The sequence below is a fragment of the Pithys albifrons genome, chromosome 9, assembly GCF_047495875.1.
Source record: "Pithys albifrons albifrons isolate INPA30051 chromosome 9, PitAlb_v1, whole genome shotgun sequence".
Classification (NCBI taxonomy): Eukaryota; Metazoa; Chordata; class Aves; order Passeriformes; family Thamnophilidae; genus Pithys; species Pithys albifrons.
Genome location: NC_092466.1, coordinates 28617941 through 28637851, shown reverse-complemented (window position 1 = coordinate 28637851; position 19911 = coordinate 28617941). Strand labels below are relative to the sequence as shown.

At 39.4% G+C, this 19911-nt stretch overlaps 1 protein-coding gene across 7 annotated transcripts in view; it reads left to right on the top strand.

Moving 5' to 3' along the window:
* Positions 1-19911, top strand: part of LDB3 (LIM domain binding 3) — a 121412-nt gene that overhangs the window by 60796 nt on the left and 40705 nt on the right. For 5 of the 7 annotated variants that reach the window (XM_071563395.1, XM_071563391.1, XM_071563393.1 and 2 more), the window contains exons 6-7: positions 12485-12654; positions 13620-13656. In XM_071563395.1, coding sequence (XP_071419496.1) covers positions 12485-12654; positions 13620-13656 — 207 coding nt within the window. Of the gene's footprint in view, positions 1-4377; positions 4401-7807; positions 8012-12484; positions 12655-13619; positions 13657-17431; positions 18329-19911 lie in introns of those variants that run through there. The other 2 variants (XM_071563396.1, XM_071563394.1) reach the window with 2 other exon arrangements.

Sequence of the window (19911 nt, the reverse complement as noted above, 5' to 3'; positions counted from 1 at the left end):
CACTTCCTTGTCTTCACTCTGCTGCTTGTCCCTTGATATCTGCACGTTTTAGTGCATGCCTGTGGCAGTGCCCTGAATGACAAAGTTGTACATTAGAACAATCATCTGAGGTTTCTGTTTTGGTTTGTTTTGGTTTTTTTCAGTTTGAGCAAAATTTTAGAGAATTACTCTTTACCTGCCTGCAATATCTGTATTACTGATGAATAAACAAGAAATTTTTTTAAATCAGTCTATTCTGCAGCCCAGGAACATTCTGAAAATATGAAAGAGCCCAGAGGCACTAAATAAATGTTTGTTCTCTGAGATCTCTGTTTACAGGCAGAGGAAATTCAGAGCTCAAGCATGCTGTCTTTCCCACTCCCACTTGACTGTTACCCATGAAGTAAGAGGCATCTCTTCTGCTCTCTGGAGAATAACACAAAGAACCTGTAATTGCCTTGGAACTTGATATCATTCATAGTCTGTCTCATAGGGGATATATGGGAAAGAAGGACAAGAAAAGCACTGTGAGCTCTGCAAGATCAGTTCTGGACTTTGTGGGGACATTCTTATCATATACTACAACAGGAGGTGCTGTGTAAAGATTGTGATATTATGGTGCTCCAAAACTCTGAATTCATTGTGAATTCATGAACACATGGTTAGCATGGTAAAAGCTATTAGAAAAATTCAGTTGTGGGGGGTGATCTTAACGTATGTTTCATATTTCAGTTCCACATTGTGCTGGTTTAAAGGTTAACTGGCAGAAGAAGTGAACCCAACACAAACAAGATAAGTCAGTTACAATTTAAGAAGCATATTACAATAAATGCAATTATACAAAAATAAATTGGTTTTAACCCACAGATCCCAGAAGTATAACCCAGCACCCTGGGACACAAACAGAATGGTGTTTGTCAGCCCCTGTGCTGAGACACCCTGTGGTTCTTCCGAGTTCAGAGTAAAAGGAAGTGAAAACCATGTCGGTGCAGATGACAGTCACAATCTGGTCGAGAGTGGTGGTCTCCTTCTGTTGAGGTTCTGGTTCTCCTCTGATTCCAACAAGTGGTCCCAGAAGTCCCTAAACCCCAAATTATATACCCTCAGGTTCAGGTGGAAACACCCAGTACCTCCCCCAGGGCAGGGAGTTCCACAATGGGTGATCTGACTCTGTGAGTCAGGGGGTGTTCTTGGAATCGTTGCTGGCCCATTAGCAGACATGCTCCTTCAGGCTGGGTGTGAAGGCCCTAATGACTCCCTGGAGGGGAGGTATCACAGCTTCTATCTCACAGGCTTCTTTAACACCTAGCTCACATCCTGAGGGGTCACGTGTGCCCTGGGCAGCTGCTGCAAATGGCCCATTGTTAACTGTTCATGAGGAATGATGTAGAGGGTGGAGAATACACAACTTTGGTCACACCCATACAGAGATAAACTGGTCTTGGCTGCCAAACTAGAGCACATGTCCTTTTCACCAAATAATTTAAACTTGTGTGAATTGCTGCTAGAGGTTTAGCTAAACCCTTTAGAAAATTCTGTCAAACAGCTAAAATTAATTTTGAGATTATTTCCTTGATCTGTGAAGCATCTGTCTCTGATACATTTCACATCAAAGCTTTATCACCTTGGCCCAGGGTGAAAAAGTGGTGGCCTGTTAAGAGCGTGGAATGTGATATGCTGGAAGCTCTGGAGTGTCTTAATAAATATGAAGAGTGAGTCATAGTTTGTAACATATGGATCTTTTTCATTCCAGCATAAGTTATTTTTCACATTGTAGGTCAAGGGCAGTAAATACCTGACCCACAAGTAAGTGCCAGGTGGTTTGGGTTACTGGCTTCTTATCCTGTGACCTCTGTGAGCAGCAACTTGGGTCTTTCATACATATCCATATTTGGCATCAAACTAAAGTAATGTGTGGCTCTAAACTGGGGGGAATTTTCTCATTGTATACTAAAGGGAAGTTCTGGCCAGGTGGGGGTTGGTCTCTTCTCCCAGGCACTCAGCAATAGGACAAGGGGACACGGGCTCAAGCTCTGCCAGGGGACATTTAAGTTGGTTATCAGAAAAAAATTCTTCACAGAGAGAGTAATCAGGCATTGGAATGGCCTGCCCAGAGAGGTGGTGGATTCAGCATCCCTGGAGGTTTTTGAACTGAGATTGGATATGGCACTGAGTGCCATGATCTGGTAAAGGGACTGGACTTGGACCAAGGGTTGGACTTGATGATCTTCGAGGTCCTTTCCAACCCAGTTGATTCTGTGATTCTGTAAACATAAGGAGAAGCAAACCTTTACTGGTTTTGAAGGAGGCTGTAGTAGCCTCTTCACATCTCAAAAATCTTGACTGAGATATGACTGTTGAGCTGTTTTTAGTGGGTGCACAAAACTATTTTAATCTTTGAATGTATTTTTACGTGGAAGCATGTTCTTCTAATAAAGTTGTATTTTAGGGATGGTAGTTCTGCCTTTAAAATAATATTTTTTGTGTAAGATAGAGGCCTAGGTTAGAAACTATTACACTATTTTTCATTGTAAATGAATGCCCAGCTGTCCTGTATACACCAAAAATTGATACAGAATCACTGATGTGCTTATAGGATTTCAGTCAAAAACTGGAATGGGGGGAAATTTGGACTGGATTTTGGCCAAAAACTGGAATGGGGGGAAATTTGGACTGGATTTTGGCCAAAAACTGGAATGGGGGAAAAGCCGGACTGGATTTTGGCCAAAAACTGGAATGGGGGAAAAGCCGGACTGGATTTTGGCCAAAAACTGGAATGGGGGAAAAGCCGGACTGGATTTTGGCCAAAAACTGCAATGAAGGAAAACGCCGGACTGGATTTTGGCCAAAAACTGGAATGAAGGAAAACCTGGACCTAATTTCTGCTGAAAACTGGCACAGGGGAAAACCCGGACCGGATCACAGTCAGAAAATGGAATGGGGGAAAACCCAGACAGCTTGTCTTGACTGTTCCTGTAAGAGACTGATATATTTGGCTTAATGTACTGGTTTTATCCAGGAGTCTGACCAGTAGCTGCAGAAGGTGATCTGTGATTTCTTTACCATGGAAATACAGAAGTGCAAAGCCTTTACTGCAGCTTTGGCTTGTTAGAATGTTTTTGATCATGAAAAAGACTGTTGGATGAGCCAAGGAAAAAGGACTGTATGTAGAAAGAAGTCTTAAAATCAAAGGTTTTGCAAGGCAAAATCAGGAGACAAATCCACTTGGATTGTCAGTCTATCAGCATAACTTTGCTGTCCAGTATTTTGTATCAGTCCCAGATACAGAAATGTCACAGTGGCAAATCAGAAGGTTCAGTGATCAGTTCTGTCAACAGCATTCTGTAGCTAAGTAAGAAGAAAACTTTTATTAAGTAATCCTGGATCTGTTCCTCTTTATTTTGCACAAAATATGATGGATTAGTCTTCAACCAAGAAAAGAGCAAAATGTGGGTATTTTAAGCTTTCAAAAAACTAAGTTAAAATAAATGTCATAGCCCATTACTGCTGTTTGTGTAACCACCAGGAAGAGTTATTAGCAAATACACCACAGTACAGTCTGAGCACACTGTTCACCACTCCCTGCTTGGGCCTGGTTTATGCTGCTTTAGAATTACTGTGCAATCCACTGTCACTTGTTTTGCAGCAAAGCAGGAATGTAGCATGGACATGTTTTTTTCACACTGTATATGTACTGGATGGAATAAAATATCCTGATACTAATATCCAAAAAACATATTATGCACGGCTTGCTTCATCTCACACGGAATAAAATTAGGAATGACTATTCTGAAGTTAATAGGCTTAAACCACTGTTGGCATAAGGTAGGTACAGTCAGATTTAGGCCAGTGCTTTGTTAAATACAAAGGCTTTTTCCTTTGTTTTAGATTTAAAACATCTACCAGTATACTTTCTGGTTATTCTCCAGCATGTAAAGACAAAATAATCAGCAAAACCAGCTCTGAGGGTGACCTGAGGAGAGTGGATTTCATCCCTGAATATTTAGTATCTGAGGGAAAAAATATAATTTCTATCACTCATACGTTGTTTTCAGATGAGAATATACTCAGCAAATCTTCCTTTTCTTCCCTCTGCTCCCTCCCCCATACACTTTGGTACTAGTACTTTTAGGGATGTACAGCAATAAAATCATGTTCAAGGGTCAGCCAAAATGCCATAGTACCCCACTAAATCCTAGTGGATCAACTATAATCCCTACATTTTTTCCTTTCTTAATCATGCTGGGGTTTTTACATTTTTGTTCTTACTAGTAAATGGTCTGAAAAGAGCTGTAGCAAGCTTTCCTAAATACTTTTTTGCCCTTTGCACTCTAAAAACTATTGACTTTTTCTGTGTGGTTGGTTTTGATGTTGTTTGTTCTCTTTCTCTTCTTTTAGGTCATAGCCAACACCGCTGCCAAGTTAGTATCACTTCTATGTAGTGCCAAATGTTTGTGTTTCGCTGTGTATGTGAAGATGTGTTTTCTGGGGTAGCATGACCCCCTGTGTTCCTGCTGTGCCTGCTTGCAAGTGGAAGTGTTTTTCTAATTCCCTGCTTGGTATGGCCAGCATCATGTGCTGCCGCTGGTGTCCAGCAGTGCTCCCTCCCGAGCACACCCTGTGTTGGCATTTCCTGGTGATGCTCTAATGCTGTGAATGGAGTTGGCACCTGAGACTGCTCAGTTCTTGTTAAGGCTTTCAGAAGTTTTTGTTTCTACAGTCCAGATTTAAGTCCTCTTAAACCTTTAAGTAGTCTTCATGCCTTCAGAGTTTGGTGAGCACTATCTGAGCTTTTGGTAGTGTATTATTAGTGATGTACTTTGAGCTTTAACACTAAATTAATTTCCAAATGCCCTCCCTGCTGAAATTCAAATTTAGGTTGGTGTGAGATACTGATATGGAAAAAATCTACATAGTCATTTACCTTAGTAAATGTATTGCCCAAACAAGAAATAACTATTGATTTTAAAATGTGATCAATCTGCTTTATTTAGGAAAGTTCACAGAGTCCTTGGGTTTGATCTTTAGTTTTCTAAGGGCAAAAGATTGTCTCTAGACTCTTGCTTTCTGTCCCTGAACTGAGTGTTGTCCAGAAATTTCTGGAGACTGGATTAAATTCAGCATAAACAAATAATTCTAATAGTTAAATGCCAGATTGAAACTAGCAATGCAAAGTTAGGAGTAGAATATATGGAGTTGAAATAATATTTAATGCACATAATTTACACTGATCTGGCATTCTCAGTTGATTTTAATGAGGTGTGGGTGGGATGTCATGCAAATGCTGTAACTGCCCTGGCGTGATAAGCTCTAGCCAATTTACAATGATACTTATTCTGGCATAATTGTCTTAGAAAGCAAAAGTCACATTATATCGGTGTTTTAAATCTTAGTTGCTTTGGTATTTATTTTTCCTGATTCTTTTCCAGCTTAGGAGAAAGATCCCATTTATTTTGCAGTGGTGCTTTAGCTGTCTCTGCAGCCTCAACTCTGACCCTTTGTCCTAGAGCACAGCACCCCTCACCCACACTAAAATCTTCTGTTTACCTCCAGAGTTAAAAAGAAAACTCTGCAGTCGAAATTCTGTCCCTTTTTCTGTTAGTTTTATGGGAATCCTGTTAACTTCAGTTCAAGTTTTGCTGTTGTGTAATGTGTCTAAAACCTCTTGAAAGGCATCACTAAAACTGTTTAAAGACCACAAGTGAAAGTCCAAATCACTCCTGCTGTTACTGTTAAGGAAGTTTAGGCTGTTCTGACATTACTGGCTTTGACTTCCATAGTTGTGGAAACCAATTACTTAGAGCTTTAATCTTTAAAGGTGGTGTATCTAACCTCTGTCCTTTCATTCACACAATCTTCTCAGATCTTGGGTTTAGAATCTCTTCAATACTTCCAATAGCGTGGAGGAAAGAGAACACTAAAATCAAGATCTTGAGGGACCTGTGTGTTTGTAATTATCGTGGGATCATTTAGGGTATTACAAAGAGAAGAGATGTTGTTGCTGAAGTAAGGCATCCTCATGCTCTGTATAGCAGCCTGCATGTCTCTGCACATTCAAAGATAATAATGAAATTGTCATGGTTGATGAACAGTTAATGGACATAGATTTTAAATGTGAAAATGTCTTTGTAAAAAGATGATTTTCACTTTTTGAATGCATAATGCAGCTTCCTGGTTTTCCTCCGTTAAAATGTTGGTGTGTGTAACTAAAGGCTGGGGCTGTGATGCAGCATGTGCATTGATGTGTCTCTGTTCCTTGAGCATGTGGCTGTCAATGTTCTGCCAAGTATTTGGAATTGTGTGACTGTATCTCTCTGTCCATCTTCAGTCAGGGCATCCCACCAAACAAAAGGCTGAAAACATAGTGGAACCTGGCTGGGTTCAGAGGTGGCACATCACCTGTGATAATCTCTGGAAGATTAAGTCAAGTGGCTGCCATCTTCACTTGATTTTACCTCTTCCTCCACCTTGGGCTGAGGGTTCAGTTTTAGCTCTCCCCCTCTGGGCCTAACCCATAGCAAACAGGCACATTATTTTGTGTGTAAAGAGAAAAACTTAACATGAGCCAATAAACTTACAGTGTAATGTCTTAAACCAAAAAGGAAATTTTTTCCGATCAAATGGGATTACGTTTTTCAGAATTTTTTTACAGGGGGAGATACATCCATTTCCAGCTTTTGGATTTGGTTCTAAATTAAACATTTATGAATTACCCATTATTTCCCAAAGGACAGAATTTCCAGTTTTGTCCAGTTTAGTGAGCGTACAGAATCTATCATGCCCTCATCCCGCTGCTGCTGGCAGGGCATGAGGAGCAGACTAGAGATTCATCTGATCTCTGTAGGTTAGAGAAGGGCAGCTACTTCAGTGTCTGACAGCTGAGGTTTAGCTTGCTCATGGAAACTCTGGGCAGTGCTCAGTCCTAGCTCTAGGACTAGTAAAATGCACAACTAGGAACTACAAGGAAGTCAGATGCTCCTTGGCTGCAGCCTGACATTAGACTGGCTCATTCTGATGTAATGGGAGCTTCAGTTAACTTGCCTGGGGCTCAGTCTCTCAAATAAAAGTCCTTCCTCATAAATGGAACCACTGAAAACTATGGCAGCTACTCTTCCAAATGCAGTTGTTCCACTGGTTACAGTGTAGGATATTTCGATCTGAGGCTGAGCATTTATCATGCTGTAGCAGCACTTGGGGCTGGCTGTACCAAATTTTGGGAAGATTTAGTCTTTGTGAGGAAAGCTTTGAAGATTAAATGGTGAAAGTACTAAATTTCACTATGATTAATAATCCAGACTGAAAGTACTGGAACCTTCTAAATAATAGAGGACCTGATGTCTATTCACCTCACTGCATTTTCTAGCACTTCGTAAGACCCTTCTGAGAGCATGAATGGATGCAGTGAATAAAGTGGGAATTCTCTGCAGTATGTATGTACATCCCATGGGCATGTACATGTATCTGTAGGTTTGTATGCTCTTACAGAAATAAGTGATATGCATGTAACAACAGAATTTTCATATATGTATCACATAAATACTTGGGGGTTTGTCATGACATTTTAATACACATACAGCTATTTCACCTTTGTTTTTCTCTTTATATATCTGTGAGCCAACACAAAAAGGTCATCCATTAGCACAGCCAGCTTTTACCTGTGCTTGGCACTTGGGTTGTCTCCTATTCTCTGATCAGAAGCTTTGGTGGTGAGATGCCATGGACAGACATGCACGATCCTCTGCTGGTGATGCTTCTCTCACTTAACTTTCACGCCTCTCTCCTTTCTTCCCCTCCCTTCCCTGTGGAACCTCACTCTTGCATAACCCAGTCCGGAGTTCACGGAGCGTTTCAACCCCAATGTCCTGAAGGACTCTGCCCTGTCTACACACAAACCCATTGAGGTGAAGGGCCTTGGTGGCAAGGCCACTATAATTCACGCCCAGTATAACACCCCGATCAGCATGTATTCCCAGGATGCTATCATGGATGCAATTGCAGGCCAGGCACAAGCCCAGGGTGGAGAATTTGCTGGGTAAGGTCATTTCCTTGTGTGGAATGCTCTTTCTCTGCATGGTACGTGTAACAGTCCCTGCCTGCATGACACGGTTGCTCTTCCTGGGCTCTTTTTTTCTGGGATCTATTACACATAAAGAATACATATCAATACTAGAAAATGTTTGAAAGCACTCCCATATTTTGAAGTTAAAAGGGTGGATAGCTAGAAAGTCATAGCATGGTTTGTGTTGGAAGGGACATTAAGGATCATATAGTTCCAATCCCCTGCCTTGGTCAGGTGTACTTTAAGTTAGCCTTTCTTTTTGGTATTCCTCCTAAAACTGGTAAACCCCACAAAATTACATCTAGTGCTCTGTATATGTTATTGGATGGCTTTTCATTTCTGATGACAATGCTTTCTAATAACCCCTGTGTTATATGCATAGCTTGGAAATAACAGGAAAGGGGTGTGGAATTTTTATTGATACATAAAGAATGCAAAATATTTATTTAGTACTGGCTACTGTTTTATTCTTAAGAATGGAATGGTTTGCTGTATTTTCTCTGTCCCTACTTTACATACAGTACATATGTTTTACACATATCCTTTGGACTATGGCGAAATCTACTGATCTGTAATAACTCTGCTTTTCCAATGCATGTTTCTGGGAATCTATCTGATTAACTTATCCAGAGTTGTTACAACTTAACTGAAATTACACGTGCAGTGAATATAGACAGGTTTGTCTGACAAGGTGTTTTTCTACCCAAAATAGAACTTGCCTTCTTTTCATCTGACACCAAAATAAATGTATAGTAACACAATTTAACGTAGTTTTTCTCAATATGTTAGCTCCAGGCTTATTCAAAATTAAGGTGATTTATGTATTCATTTGTGCTCCCTTTTACTAGCCATTTTTTCCTCTCTTTTTTATATTACTTCCTCCCCAACTTTTTGCATCAATATTGTTCATCACAACTCTCCCTAATGATGGATCCCAAACAATACCTTTAGTTGTTTTTGACCATAACTCAGTGAATCTACACAGGTGTTGATTAGACTCATATTTCTAATTAGCCAAGTACAAAAAAAGAAGTTCATTCATTCTGCGTTCTTTATAATTGTTCGTATCTTTCATAGGCATGGATTATATGAGATGTTTCATGACATATTGGCATTTTCTAATAAATGCTGCAGTGTTATATGATGCAAATAGTAATGTTTTTTAAAATTGCCTATTTAAGTGATCAGAGGATTATAAAGTCTCCAAGAAAAATACCCCACAGCTACTTATTCAAAGTGGTCTCACTCTCTTTAAAGCTTGTTTTAATGTTAATAATGTGAGAGTAGTATGATGATTTCAAAAAGGGGCATCATTTTTTATTGACTCCTACTGAAATACCTTAGGCTGTAGTACGAAAACCCTCAAAAGCTCTAACCCATTTGAGAAGAATTTTTTTTTAGTAACATCAATTTAAAGTAACATGCTTAAAGATGTATGATATTTCTGCACATCCACACCCAGATGGAAAGAAATTAAATTACAGAGAGGTATAACAGAGGTATTAACATAGTTATGTGCATCCTTAGGCTGTTTGTAAGAATCAACTGTCACATTTAGGTTTATGAAATGCTCGTAATCAGTGATGCGCTCTATTTTACACTTCCATGCTGAGTGGCTCAGATGTCCTAGTGACTCATCTACAATATAATTATGATTGTAAAAAAAAAAAAGGCCTGTTGAATTAAAGGCAGGATTGGAAATATTCCAATGTATTGCATTAATTTAGTTCAATTTACATGAGCATGTTTCACTCTGCTAGGGAAGGTTAATTCACCAAGCTCCATTTCCTGCCTTAATCATCTACCATAAGGATATTAATATGTCTTATGAATGCCACACATTGCTACTGTGAAAATTGTAGTCCAGCCTTTAGCTCTAGTTTTTTAACTACCCTTGAGTTAATGGCATATCTATACATAAAGCCTTAAACTGCTTTTTTATATATCGGTCATAATACAAGAACAAAGCATTGCAGCAAGAGGATTTAAAGGAATTGAACTTGTGCACTGCTGTTACCACAGTGGTCCCCGATGAAATCAGCTGAGGTTTCCTAACCACTCTACAACAGTCTGCAGGTGGGAAATTTGCTGTCATGTGCAGCATGTTTTGAAGCTTCAGCAAGATTAAAAAGTCAGTCTGGGAATATAAAGTTAACTGTTGGCCCGGTTCAGGCAGTCACCTACAGCAGTCATACAGGGCAAGGTCCTGGGTGCAAAACACCGTGAAGCACCTCTGAGGACTTGAAAATGCAGTCACCTTGTGGGGAACATTAACAAGACCTTTTACAGTGACAGAACTTTTCAGTGTAGCCAAGTGTCAGAGGCAGCAGTAGAACAGCCCTGAGTAGGTTGCTGAGTTACTGTTGATATTACAGGGAGTCTCTTTTCTGGGTAAAGGGTATTCCTGCATGAGAGCAGCAGAAGGCAGAACTTGCTCCCATGCTTCCTTCCCTGCCTCAGCAAGCCCTTCAGCCACATGTGATAGGCCAGAAGAGGAAGAATACTGCTCTCTCTATGGCACCAATATGTCCATTGGTGCACACAGGAGCAACACCAGTGGAAGCCACTGATGGCACACCCTTCCCTAAATAAACAAGTCTACATTATGCTTGATGTACTTGCTGGTGTTTAGATATTGTAAGGATAGTGGCCTAGGAAATGTGAGCTGAAAGAGAAGCTGGAAAATGCTGCTTCCTCCTACAGAGCATCTTCCACACTGAGAAGCTTTTTTACATAACTTGTATGTTTTGTGGCAGAGCTTGATCTGAAGAGTCAAGGTGTTTTCTAAATTCCTCTTTTTTCCAAGCTGGGCTCCATCACATTGATGATTGTGCTAACACAGGCAAAATAAATTAACTGGGGTTTGTACTGTGCTGGGTCCTCAAGAAAGTGGCAAGTTTGCTTATATTGGGGGTTATGAAGAACATAAATACTCCTCCAATAAAGAAAATTCCCAAAGAGATGGGCTGTTTGGGTTCCATATAAGCACCCATCATGTTTCTGAGCCCCTTGTGGTCTGACCTGAGGAACACATCCCATGCCGTTATGTCCAAATCCATTGAAACTGTCTTTTACACAGTGTTGAAGAAGAGGACTGTGCCAGCAGGAAAATACTGATATTTAAAGCACTACCTGGCAATATTTTTCATCCCAGTGTATGTTATTGCTGTATGTAGAATGTCAGACATGCTTCTTGGCTTTTTCATTATTCCTCTCAGGCTTTCAAATCACAGACCCAACTTCTCTGTAGAGTTTCTCTGCACAATGGTATCTTAGAGAACTCAAACTTTGAGCGTGAACCAAGGAAGAAACTTTTATAGGAAGGGACTACTCCTGGAACTTTATAGCAGTGACTTAGTTGGACCAAATGGCCCTTAATTTTAACAGAACCATTTCTCAGTTTTCCTGAAGTTGAGCTTGCTGCTTGCAAAGCTCTGTACGTAATAGCAAGTTAAAGCTGTTACAGTAAATCACTTGCTTCAAAAATAGACCTTATATGTAGAAAAGCCATGGAGCCAAGTTACTCCAAGCACACATCATTCCCTCAGTGTATATTTCTGCAGCTCAGTTAAGAGTGTTTTAACTGTATGCTATGCAGAAGTTATTTTCACAGGGGGAAAAAGCACTATTAAGTTACTAAGCCTGTTTCTATCTTGCATCATAAATCAGAGAGGATACCTCACTTGTGCTACAGACCCTTGGGACATTGATTTTAGGTGTGCACAATTGAAAGTGTTTTCCTGGATATATCACTTTGCCAGATAATTAGACATGTTGTAAGACTCTGAGATACATTCTGTTTTTAAAGATTTCAGGTACAGTATATATATGCAAGTCTTAAGTACAAGTCTAGACTTCTTTTGCTTCGCAGGTTTAGTAGACAGTGAATTCAGAGTTATGGAAGATGGAAATTTAATTCAGAGTTTGACAAATAATCATCTCTAGAAAAAGCTATAAAAGCCTACCACATTACTTTTATAATGAAATATGGTTTTTATTTCTAATTACAACCATAAAGTACAGTGTCCCAACACTGTAATTTAAAGACATAACATAAAACAGTATCAACATGCAGTCATTTTTATAAGAAATAATATGGGACAAGAATGCTCAGAGAAATAAATGTTTTTGCCTGGCATACTCTCCTTTATCACCACATGTTATTCTAACCACTGTAGGCTTGTGGCTTCACTGGTTGAGGAATCATGAGCAGATATTTCCAAGCATTTTTATGCTGTTTTGAATATGCAGATTGGATGATAAACAGGCCATTTCAAAGACAGAATGAGCCATAACATAAAATTGATCTATGCGTTTTTTTAAGAAGTGGTACTTTCAAAGCCTTGTTGTGGATTGCTGTTATTCTGGGGGATAAGCTGAGACCAGGGAGGTTGGGAGGAAAGGCACCATGTGCTGTTTCACAACGTTTCACTTTCTGAATTGCAGTACCCTTCCTCTTAAAGACCCTCACGTAGACAGTGCCTCCCCAGTGTATCAGGCTGTGCTTAAAACTCAGAACAAGCCTGAAGATGAGAGTGAGGACTGGAGTCGCCGCTCAGCCAACCTGCAGTCCAAGTCCTTCCGCATCCTGGCCCAAATGACTGGAACCGAGTACAGTAAGTTGAATAACAAAACATCCTTCTCATCCTGATCGAAGATTCATGCCTTTGTGTATTGGCCCTGTATTGGCCACTGATACTCAAGGAAGACTCATGTTCAGATTCATGTAATTGTCAGTGAGGGATAAGACCCTGGATGTAACTTAAGACAACTAGGAAATCAAAGTGTACAGTCTCACTTCATGCTTTGTGAAGAAAATTCTTTGTTCTGCCTGGGGTATCACAGTATGTACAGTAAAAGAGCATTTGGGACCCCATAGTTCTTTCTACTTACAAATCAAATCTCTGTAGTGCCATTTTTTGTTCTATAGCAGCCTGGACATACAAAGCTATAGATTTATTAGAAAAAAATGAAAAAAATAAGTCATGTTGCCTGTAACAGTCTTTTACAGAAGTGAGTTCTGGAGGTCAAAAAAAATTAAATCATGGATCACCATTTGTACTGACTCTATGGTTCTATCAGCCCTGTTATCTAGACCTAGATCTGCTATGAAGGTCACAGGATCTTGAATTTTGTTGCTTGTTGCCTATGGAAATGTTTTTCTGACCACCTGGTGCTAATCTCACAGCTGGATCTGATCTAGAGATAAGGAAGTTCAAGGCCCTTTCCCACATCAGGGGAAAATAGTATTTCCTCCTCCTGCGAATCTGCTGCTGATGCCTCTTATGCTTTCCTGCCAAACAGCAGGAGGTCTCTGTAGAATCATTGCCTACAGCTGTGAAACACTGCTAACAAATGAATGACAAGTAGTTGTAATAGCTATTTTCCTCCTGACATCCTCCTTCCTATCTCCAGGGAACTGCTCCTCCTCATGATGCTCTTAAAAATTCCACTGCTGCAAAGTCAGCGTGAATGCACCTTAGATAGGCTTTTAATATGTTTTAAAGAAATTTATAATTTCATCATAAAGCCAGTTGCTTGCTTTCTTTATTTCTTTAACTGAAACATTTTTTGTCTACAGTGCAAGATCCAGATGAAGAAGCCCTGAGGAGGTCAAGGTAGGCAACTTCCTGTGAAAAATATGGCTTTATCCTTCCTGATAACCTAATAATGCTTTGAAATGGCATTAATATCAACCTTCTTTATGATATTTTAGTCCTAAAATATTCTAATACATTTACTTTAAAATGACTAATATTAAAATGCTATCAGTGAGAGGCATTTGAATGAGAAGGATAACAAATTAGCATGTTTTTAGTAAAGACAGTGCAAAATTCTTGGAGTGTGTGTTCAAATCTGAAGGCTCTCTGCTCATGCAACTTTCCTGTACTTTTCTGGATGTGTGAATGTGATGAATTCTCAGCTCTGTGTAACTACTTGATTGTGTAACTGGATGAAAATACGTGTCATGATAGCGCTGAAATTTGTGAGCAATTTATTTGGATGACCCTCTGACTGACAATTGATTCTCCTTAAAGGGTACAGTAAGGGAGTTGTTTCCATCCATACCCATAATCATTAGCTTATGGTTTTTTTAATAAATATGACCCAAATTTGTAGAATATGGAAGCACAGGACTGCTTTTGCTAACGGATAAATGTATTTGTTTCATGTGTTGTATCAAAACCACTTAAACAGTGGATATGTTCAGAGACATAATATGGAATTAAAGATTTGTCATCATCCTGCATAGCCAGGAAATAGATGTATTAGAGATTCTTATGCTGAGCTTAAAAATTGCAGTTGAATCTAGAGCATTCTGCATGTAAGCCTTATATTCTGTTTGCATACTTCAAATCCCTGTTTCACATGAGTTACTCTAATCCACCTCCTTTTCTTTTTCTTACCTTTTTTCTTTTTACTGCCATATGGCTTCTTTAAAGGTTCTGAGCTTTTGATCACAGTGCAAGTTACAAATGTGGAATCAGTGAGAAAGAAATCTGCTATCTTCCCTAGGAGAATACAAGTGTGCTTTCAGCTGATGTCTGCTATAAACCTTTCATTGCAGTTCACTCAAGTTCATGGCTGAGTGCCCAAACATCAGGCTTGTCAGGGATTTATTTCTTCCCTCAAATGTGCAGGCCTAATTCTCATTAAATGTATTGTGCGTTATCTGTTTTGATGTAATAGCACACATCCAAATCCGTACTATGATGGGATTTAAAGCATTGTGCTGAACTTAGGAGTCCCCCATTCACATCTGACAGTAATATATGGTTTTAAAGAAATAACCTTTCTAGGTGTAGTCTGTGGCTTTGGAAAATACTAGATACTGGAAACTTTAGGTGGTATCAGATATTTTGACAATAATTATTAGTAAGTAACCCATTAACACGTAAATTAAACGTTCTCTCTTGAAGTATGTGACTATATACACTGGGCCTTGCATGTTCTCTGCAGTCCTGAGGTTTCACTGTGTTATCCCTTTTTTCCCCAAGAACAGTTCTGGCTGTGTTTAGGCACAGTTGAACAAGCTTAAAGGCATTCATTGGTAAGAGATGAAGGGAACACATACTAGGTAGTTATATGGTGCAGTGCAACTGGTGTGAGCTCCGGTGCAAGGAATAAAATGGAGTCTCCTTCCTACCTCCCTGGCAGTGCCTGCCCCACGTGGGTGTGTTGGTACCTGCCTCAAACATTGCACACACCCCACTGGAGATGTGGTAGCAAAAGCCCTGGTTGTGCATGCATCCATCATACACTGCTCTTTGGGGCCCACTGGACCCCTTCTGCTTCATCTCTGGGGAAGATTCCTGCCACTTGTGGCCTTGTAAATAATGGACGGACCTGTGCCAGATGCACAGACTCCATGCTTGAACTTTGCTGTTCCAGAACAATAATGGAGTAGAAAGTCCACTTCAGTATCTACTCCAGACAGCCTGTACAACTGCACCTTCCTCCATGCCCACAGTTTGGGATCATCTGGAAGGTTTCCTGGGTTCCTGAAAGCAAAAGGTTTCCATGGAACTGTGGAACCTGAGTCTTGCCAGGATCAGGGTTGCATTAATCCCATGCTGTACTGCTGTTCTGGAAAAATCCTTCACATTCCAAAAATTAAACTACCAGAGATTTTGGAGGGTATGAAATTTTGGTCTCAGGGCATGCTGTGAGCAATCTCTCTCCAGTGCCTTCTCCTGTCTCATTGTGTCAGCTCTTCAGTGTAGTCAGCAAGAACTGCATGAAATGGTGATCAGGTTTCTCCCAAACACCTGGGGGGCAGAGAGGGGGATACTTGCAGCTTATTTTTGGCAGAACTGTTTTATATAAAAATAGTCACTTCTAGATTGTTGCTTCTAACTTTGTGACTTATCCTCTGACAGGAACCCATGGACATTTTTGGGTGTCAGATTGTTCCTTTCAGTTAATATTAATGAGTTCATTGCATGACTGTCCCTTGCTCAGGTTGCTGCTACTTTGAAGGCACACATGTGATTATAACTTGCTATGAAAACTTTCCATTGCTGGTGTGATGATTGTTGTGGAATATTTTCTGGAAAGATGGAATCCATTTCAAGCCAAGCACATGTCTCTGAATCCCTTTTCCTTGAAAGCAGTAAGGGAATTCTTAAATTACATGTCAGAAGCACTGTAGCTGGTACCCTCTGGTGTAACTGAAAAAAAACATGCCATCATGAAGTTGCAGCTAAGAATACTTTATATCTTTCAATTACATAAAAGCATAAAAGATAGTTTGAAAAGTCATATATCAAGGCTCCTTTAGTAGTGTTGCTTGCATGGCATTGTGTTATTAAGAACAGAACACTTAGAAATATCAATGAATTTGTTGGCATTTACTCTGTTTATTGTTTAGTGCTTTCTTCAGCCTGAGGAGTAAACCCAGCCCAGTCTGCTCATTTCTGTTTGGCTGGTTTCACTCTCAAGTTCCACTGCATAAACACAATTAATTATCTTGTGTTTTGAGTGTAAATAATGAGGAAAAAATTACCTTGTTTGCAATGACTCAAATCCATTTTGCAAATAACAAGAATGTTTTATTTTCCATTCTGTTTGATATACTTCTCCTTGACTGTGCTCTCATCTCACATCCTCCTTCTTCCCCTTTTTATTTACAAAACCTGAATTTAAACAATACAGTGCCTAGAAGAGATTCAAACCTGAGAGGTGCTCAACATGGCTTGACAGCCTCAGTGTGCAGTCAGAGGTAGCTGGGGGTGGCAGGAGGGGACCAGTATTTCACAGGACTCTGCTTTGAAAATGCCATGTCATTCTGCTTTGTAACACCAAAGACCAGAAATTTCTATGCAAATGTCAACACTAATACTCACTAATGCTGAGAAAAGCTGTGGAAAAAATTGCTGAAATTTGAGGGTGATGGTCCTTGCAGGAAGGACAGCAGGTTGTATATGGGCTGTAATGTATGTATAGGTGCTACTGAATGGCAAATATCTGCATTCATTTTGCACTTGTATGAGTTAACTTCCACTGACTGCTCAGCTGGTGGGGAGGGAGGGGCAAGCCAAGAGAAACTGCTGGCAGGAAAACAATGGGATTACACTGCATTTTTGGCAAAAGCAGCCCTGTAATACCAAGCACAAGTCAAAGAATAAGAAGTTGTATCAAGTTACTTCTCAGAACTCAACAACTGCAAAACCTTTCATACATGGTCCCAAAAGCATCACCCAGCCCACTGTGCTGATTTGAAAGCGGAGGAGAAAATCCAAATAAATTGCCATTGCCCTAGTTATAAGGCAGGGGAGTGGTAGCCATGGTCCCTAACCCCTTTATTTCTCCCTCCTTTCTTTCTTCTGTGTGTGTCTCTCTCTGTCTTTCTCTGTCTCTCTCTCTCTCTCTCTCACTTTCTTCATGCCACAGGGAGAGGTTTGAAACGGAACGTAACAGCCCACGCTTTGCCAAATTGCGCAACTGGCATCACGGCCTGTCCGCGCAGCTCCTTAATGTCAAAAGTTAAAGGCCCAGCTCAGTGGGCAAACACAGACAGGGTTAGAGTCCAACATTCACTGCTGTGCTGAGCTGGAGCCTGAGCGTGTCACACACACTGCTGGGCCTCACTCTGTAGGTTTCTGTTGTTAGCCTGGTAGCCATTCACTGTTGCCACAACTCAAAATAGTGATACAGCCCAGTTCATATTCTTCGCTATAAGGTAGTTTAGCTTTATTCCTTTACTATCTCAGCCTTCAGTATACAAGAAAACATCACTATTGTAGTCTTTTGGCTTTAATTCTAGAAGAAAATGGAGGAAAGTTCCTGATAGTATTTCTTTAGGAGGAAGAAGAATGAGAATTTTATGGAGTTTTACTGTTGTAAAGATAATGAAGTAGGAGAAAGAAAGTTGAAAAGGAAAACTGACTGGCCTAGACTTTGTTAAATGTACAACATACTTAGTTTGCATAGTTGAATGATACTGTTTGAAATAAATTATTAGCAATGTGAAGTTATATTTCTTCAATATATTATACTGGTACAAGGCATTTGCTGAAACCATTGCTCCAAGTTTTGTGTTGGAAACTTGAATTTATCATTATATAAAAGTGAGAGATAGCTGGGATTGCTCAGGATCTCCAAGGAAATGACATTTTGCTAGAGGTGATTTAGGAGTGAGAAGAATATATCATACTACTGGTGCACTGAAGCTTTTAAAAGCATCTTTTAAGTTTTAAGGAGTATGTTGTCCATTCTGTATTGCTCTTGCTTTGACCCACATTTTTTCTGTATATAGCAGCATGCTTTATCTGAAATAAAAGGTTTTAAAACTAAAATAATTATGTGCCTCTTTTACATAGTATTTTACTCTATTTTAAAACAGTAACTGCTTCAGCTGATTATTGAAAGGAGAACTTTTCGTTCCCACATAGAAAATTTGGTTAAAAAGCTTTCCATTATTAGCTCTAATTATGATTGACCTTTAAGTTGTACAGATTAGAATAAGCCTGACACAGCAGTTGAAATAACAACAGAAATGAACAAAATATTTTACTATGTTTGAATGTAAACAGAATATAGATGTTAGAAGGCAACCTATTGATAATATTGTTTAGTATTTCCATTTAAATAATTAGCATTTTGTGGCAGTAAATATTACTTCGTCTTCACAGCAAAGGCACTTGAGACATTGCTGGTGCTTAGAATGACATCTTTTTATTTCAACATTACAATTCTTTCCTTTTACAAGTTGTGTCAGTTGAGACATAGCGAACCTCTAGCAAAGGCTCCCAAATAGTCTTTTCCCTCTGAAGTACATCAAGAGCAATGTCACTTTCCTTTCTAGTTTGTACTCTGATCATCAAATGAAACAAAAAATGCAACTACATTAAACACTTTGTGGTTTCCATAGGAACATTTGATGTAATCCCTCCACAGGCTGCGTTAGGAGTCCTTAGCACTGACTGAGGCAGAAGTTTCTGTGCTGAGACATTGCTTGGTCTCTGCAGTGACTGACTCTGCCACAGGCCTGCTGACAGCCCTCAGTATTATTTTTTTCACTAACTTCTATAAACTGCAAATTAGATACCTTTATCTGGTAGCAGTAGTTCTGATCAAAGGGATTAATTAGTGCATGAGATCAGATTGAAACTCTTGCACTTTTCACTGCTTCCAAATCTGTATCAGCAGTCCATACAGGAACCAAGTTCATTCAAGCTCCCATTGTTTTTTCTGTGTTATAGAAGTAAGGAAAAGCTACTGTTTATGGAGAATTTTGCATGAATCAACCAAATATTGGAGTACTTAAAGGGCTACCATACATATTTTTAAAAAAGCAATTCTTGAGTATTATTAAAGAGTACATGAGAACTAGTTCCTTTTGAAAAGCATTTTACTTTTCTTAGCTAAGTACCATAGCAATTCAGTAAACATGCTACTCAATACACAACATACGTTTATACTTTCCTTAAGGGAACACAGACAGATTCTGATCATGCCATCATACTTGTGCCTGGGGAAAATCAACAGCACTGCATGAAATAAGAGCAACATTTTAACTTTCCTTGAATGTTGCCAAGATCAAACTTTGGTGAACCAAAGTGGTGGTGAATTTTATTTATATATGGGAAATTTCAATAGAATTAAAGGTTATCGATAGGCAGTTCAGTTTTTGCATAAACACTAAATGTACCTAAGTAAAAAAATTTTCCTGTTCTAATTTTCAGCCAAATTAGATGTTTTTTTCTGAATGAGCAGTAACACAATCTCTTCACTTAAATAGGAATTGTGTATCCTTAATGTTTTATGAACATAGTACATACACTATTTGTTTCAAATAGTACCTTGTGTTATAATGAAAAAAAAGTCTAGATTATATCTCAATGCTTACACTTAATGGTATTTTGAAAGGT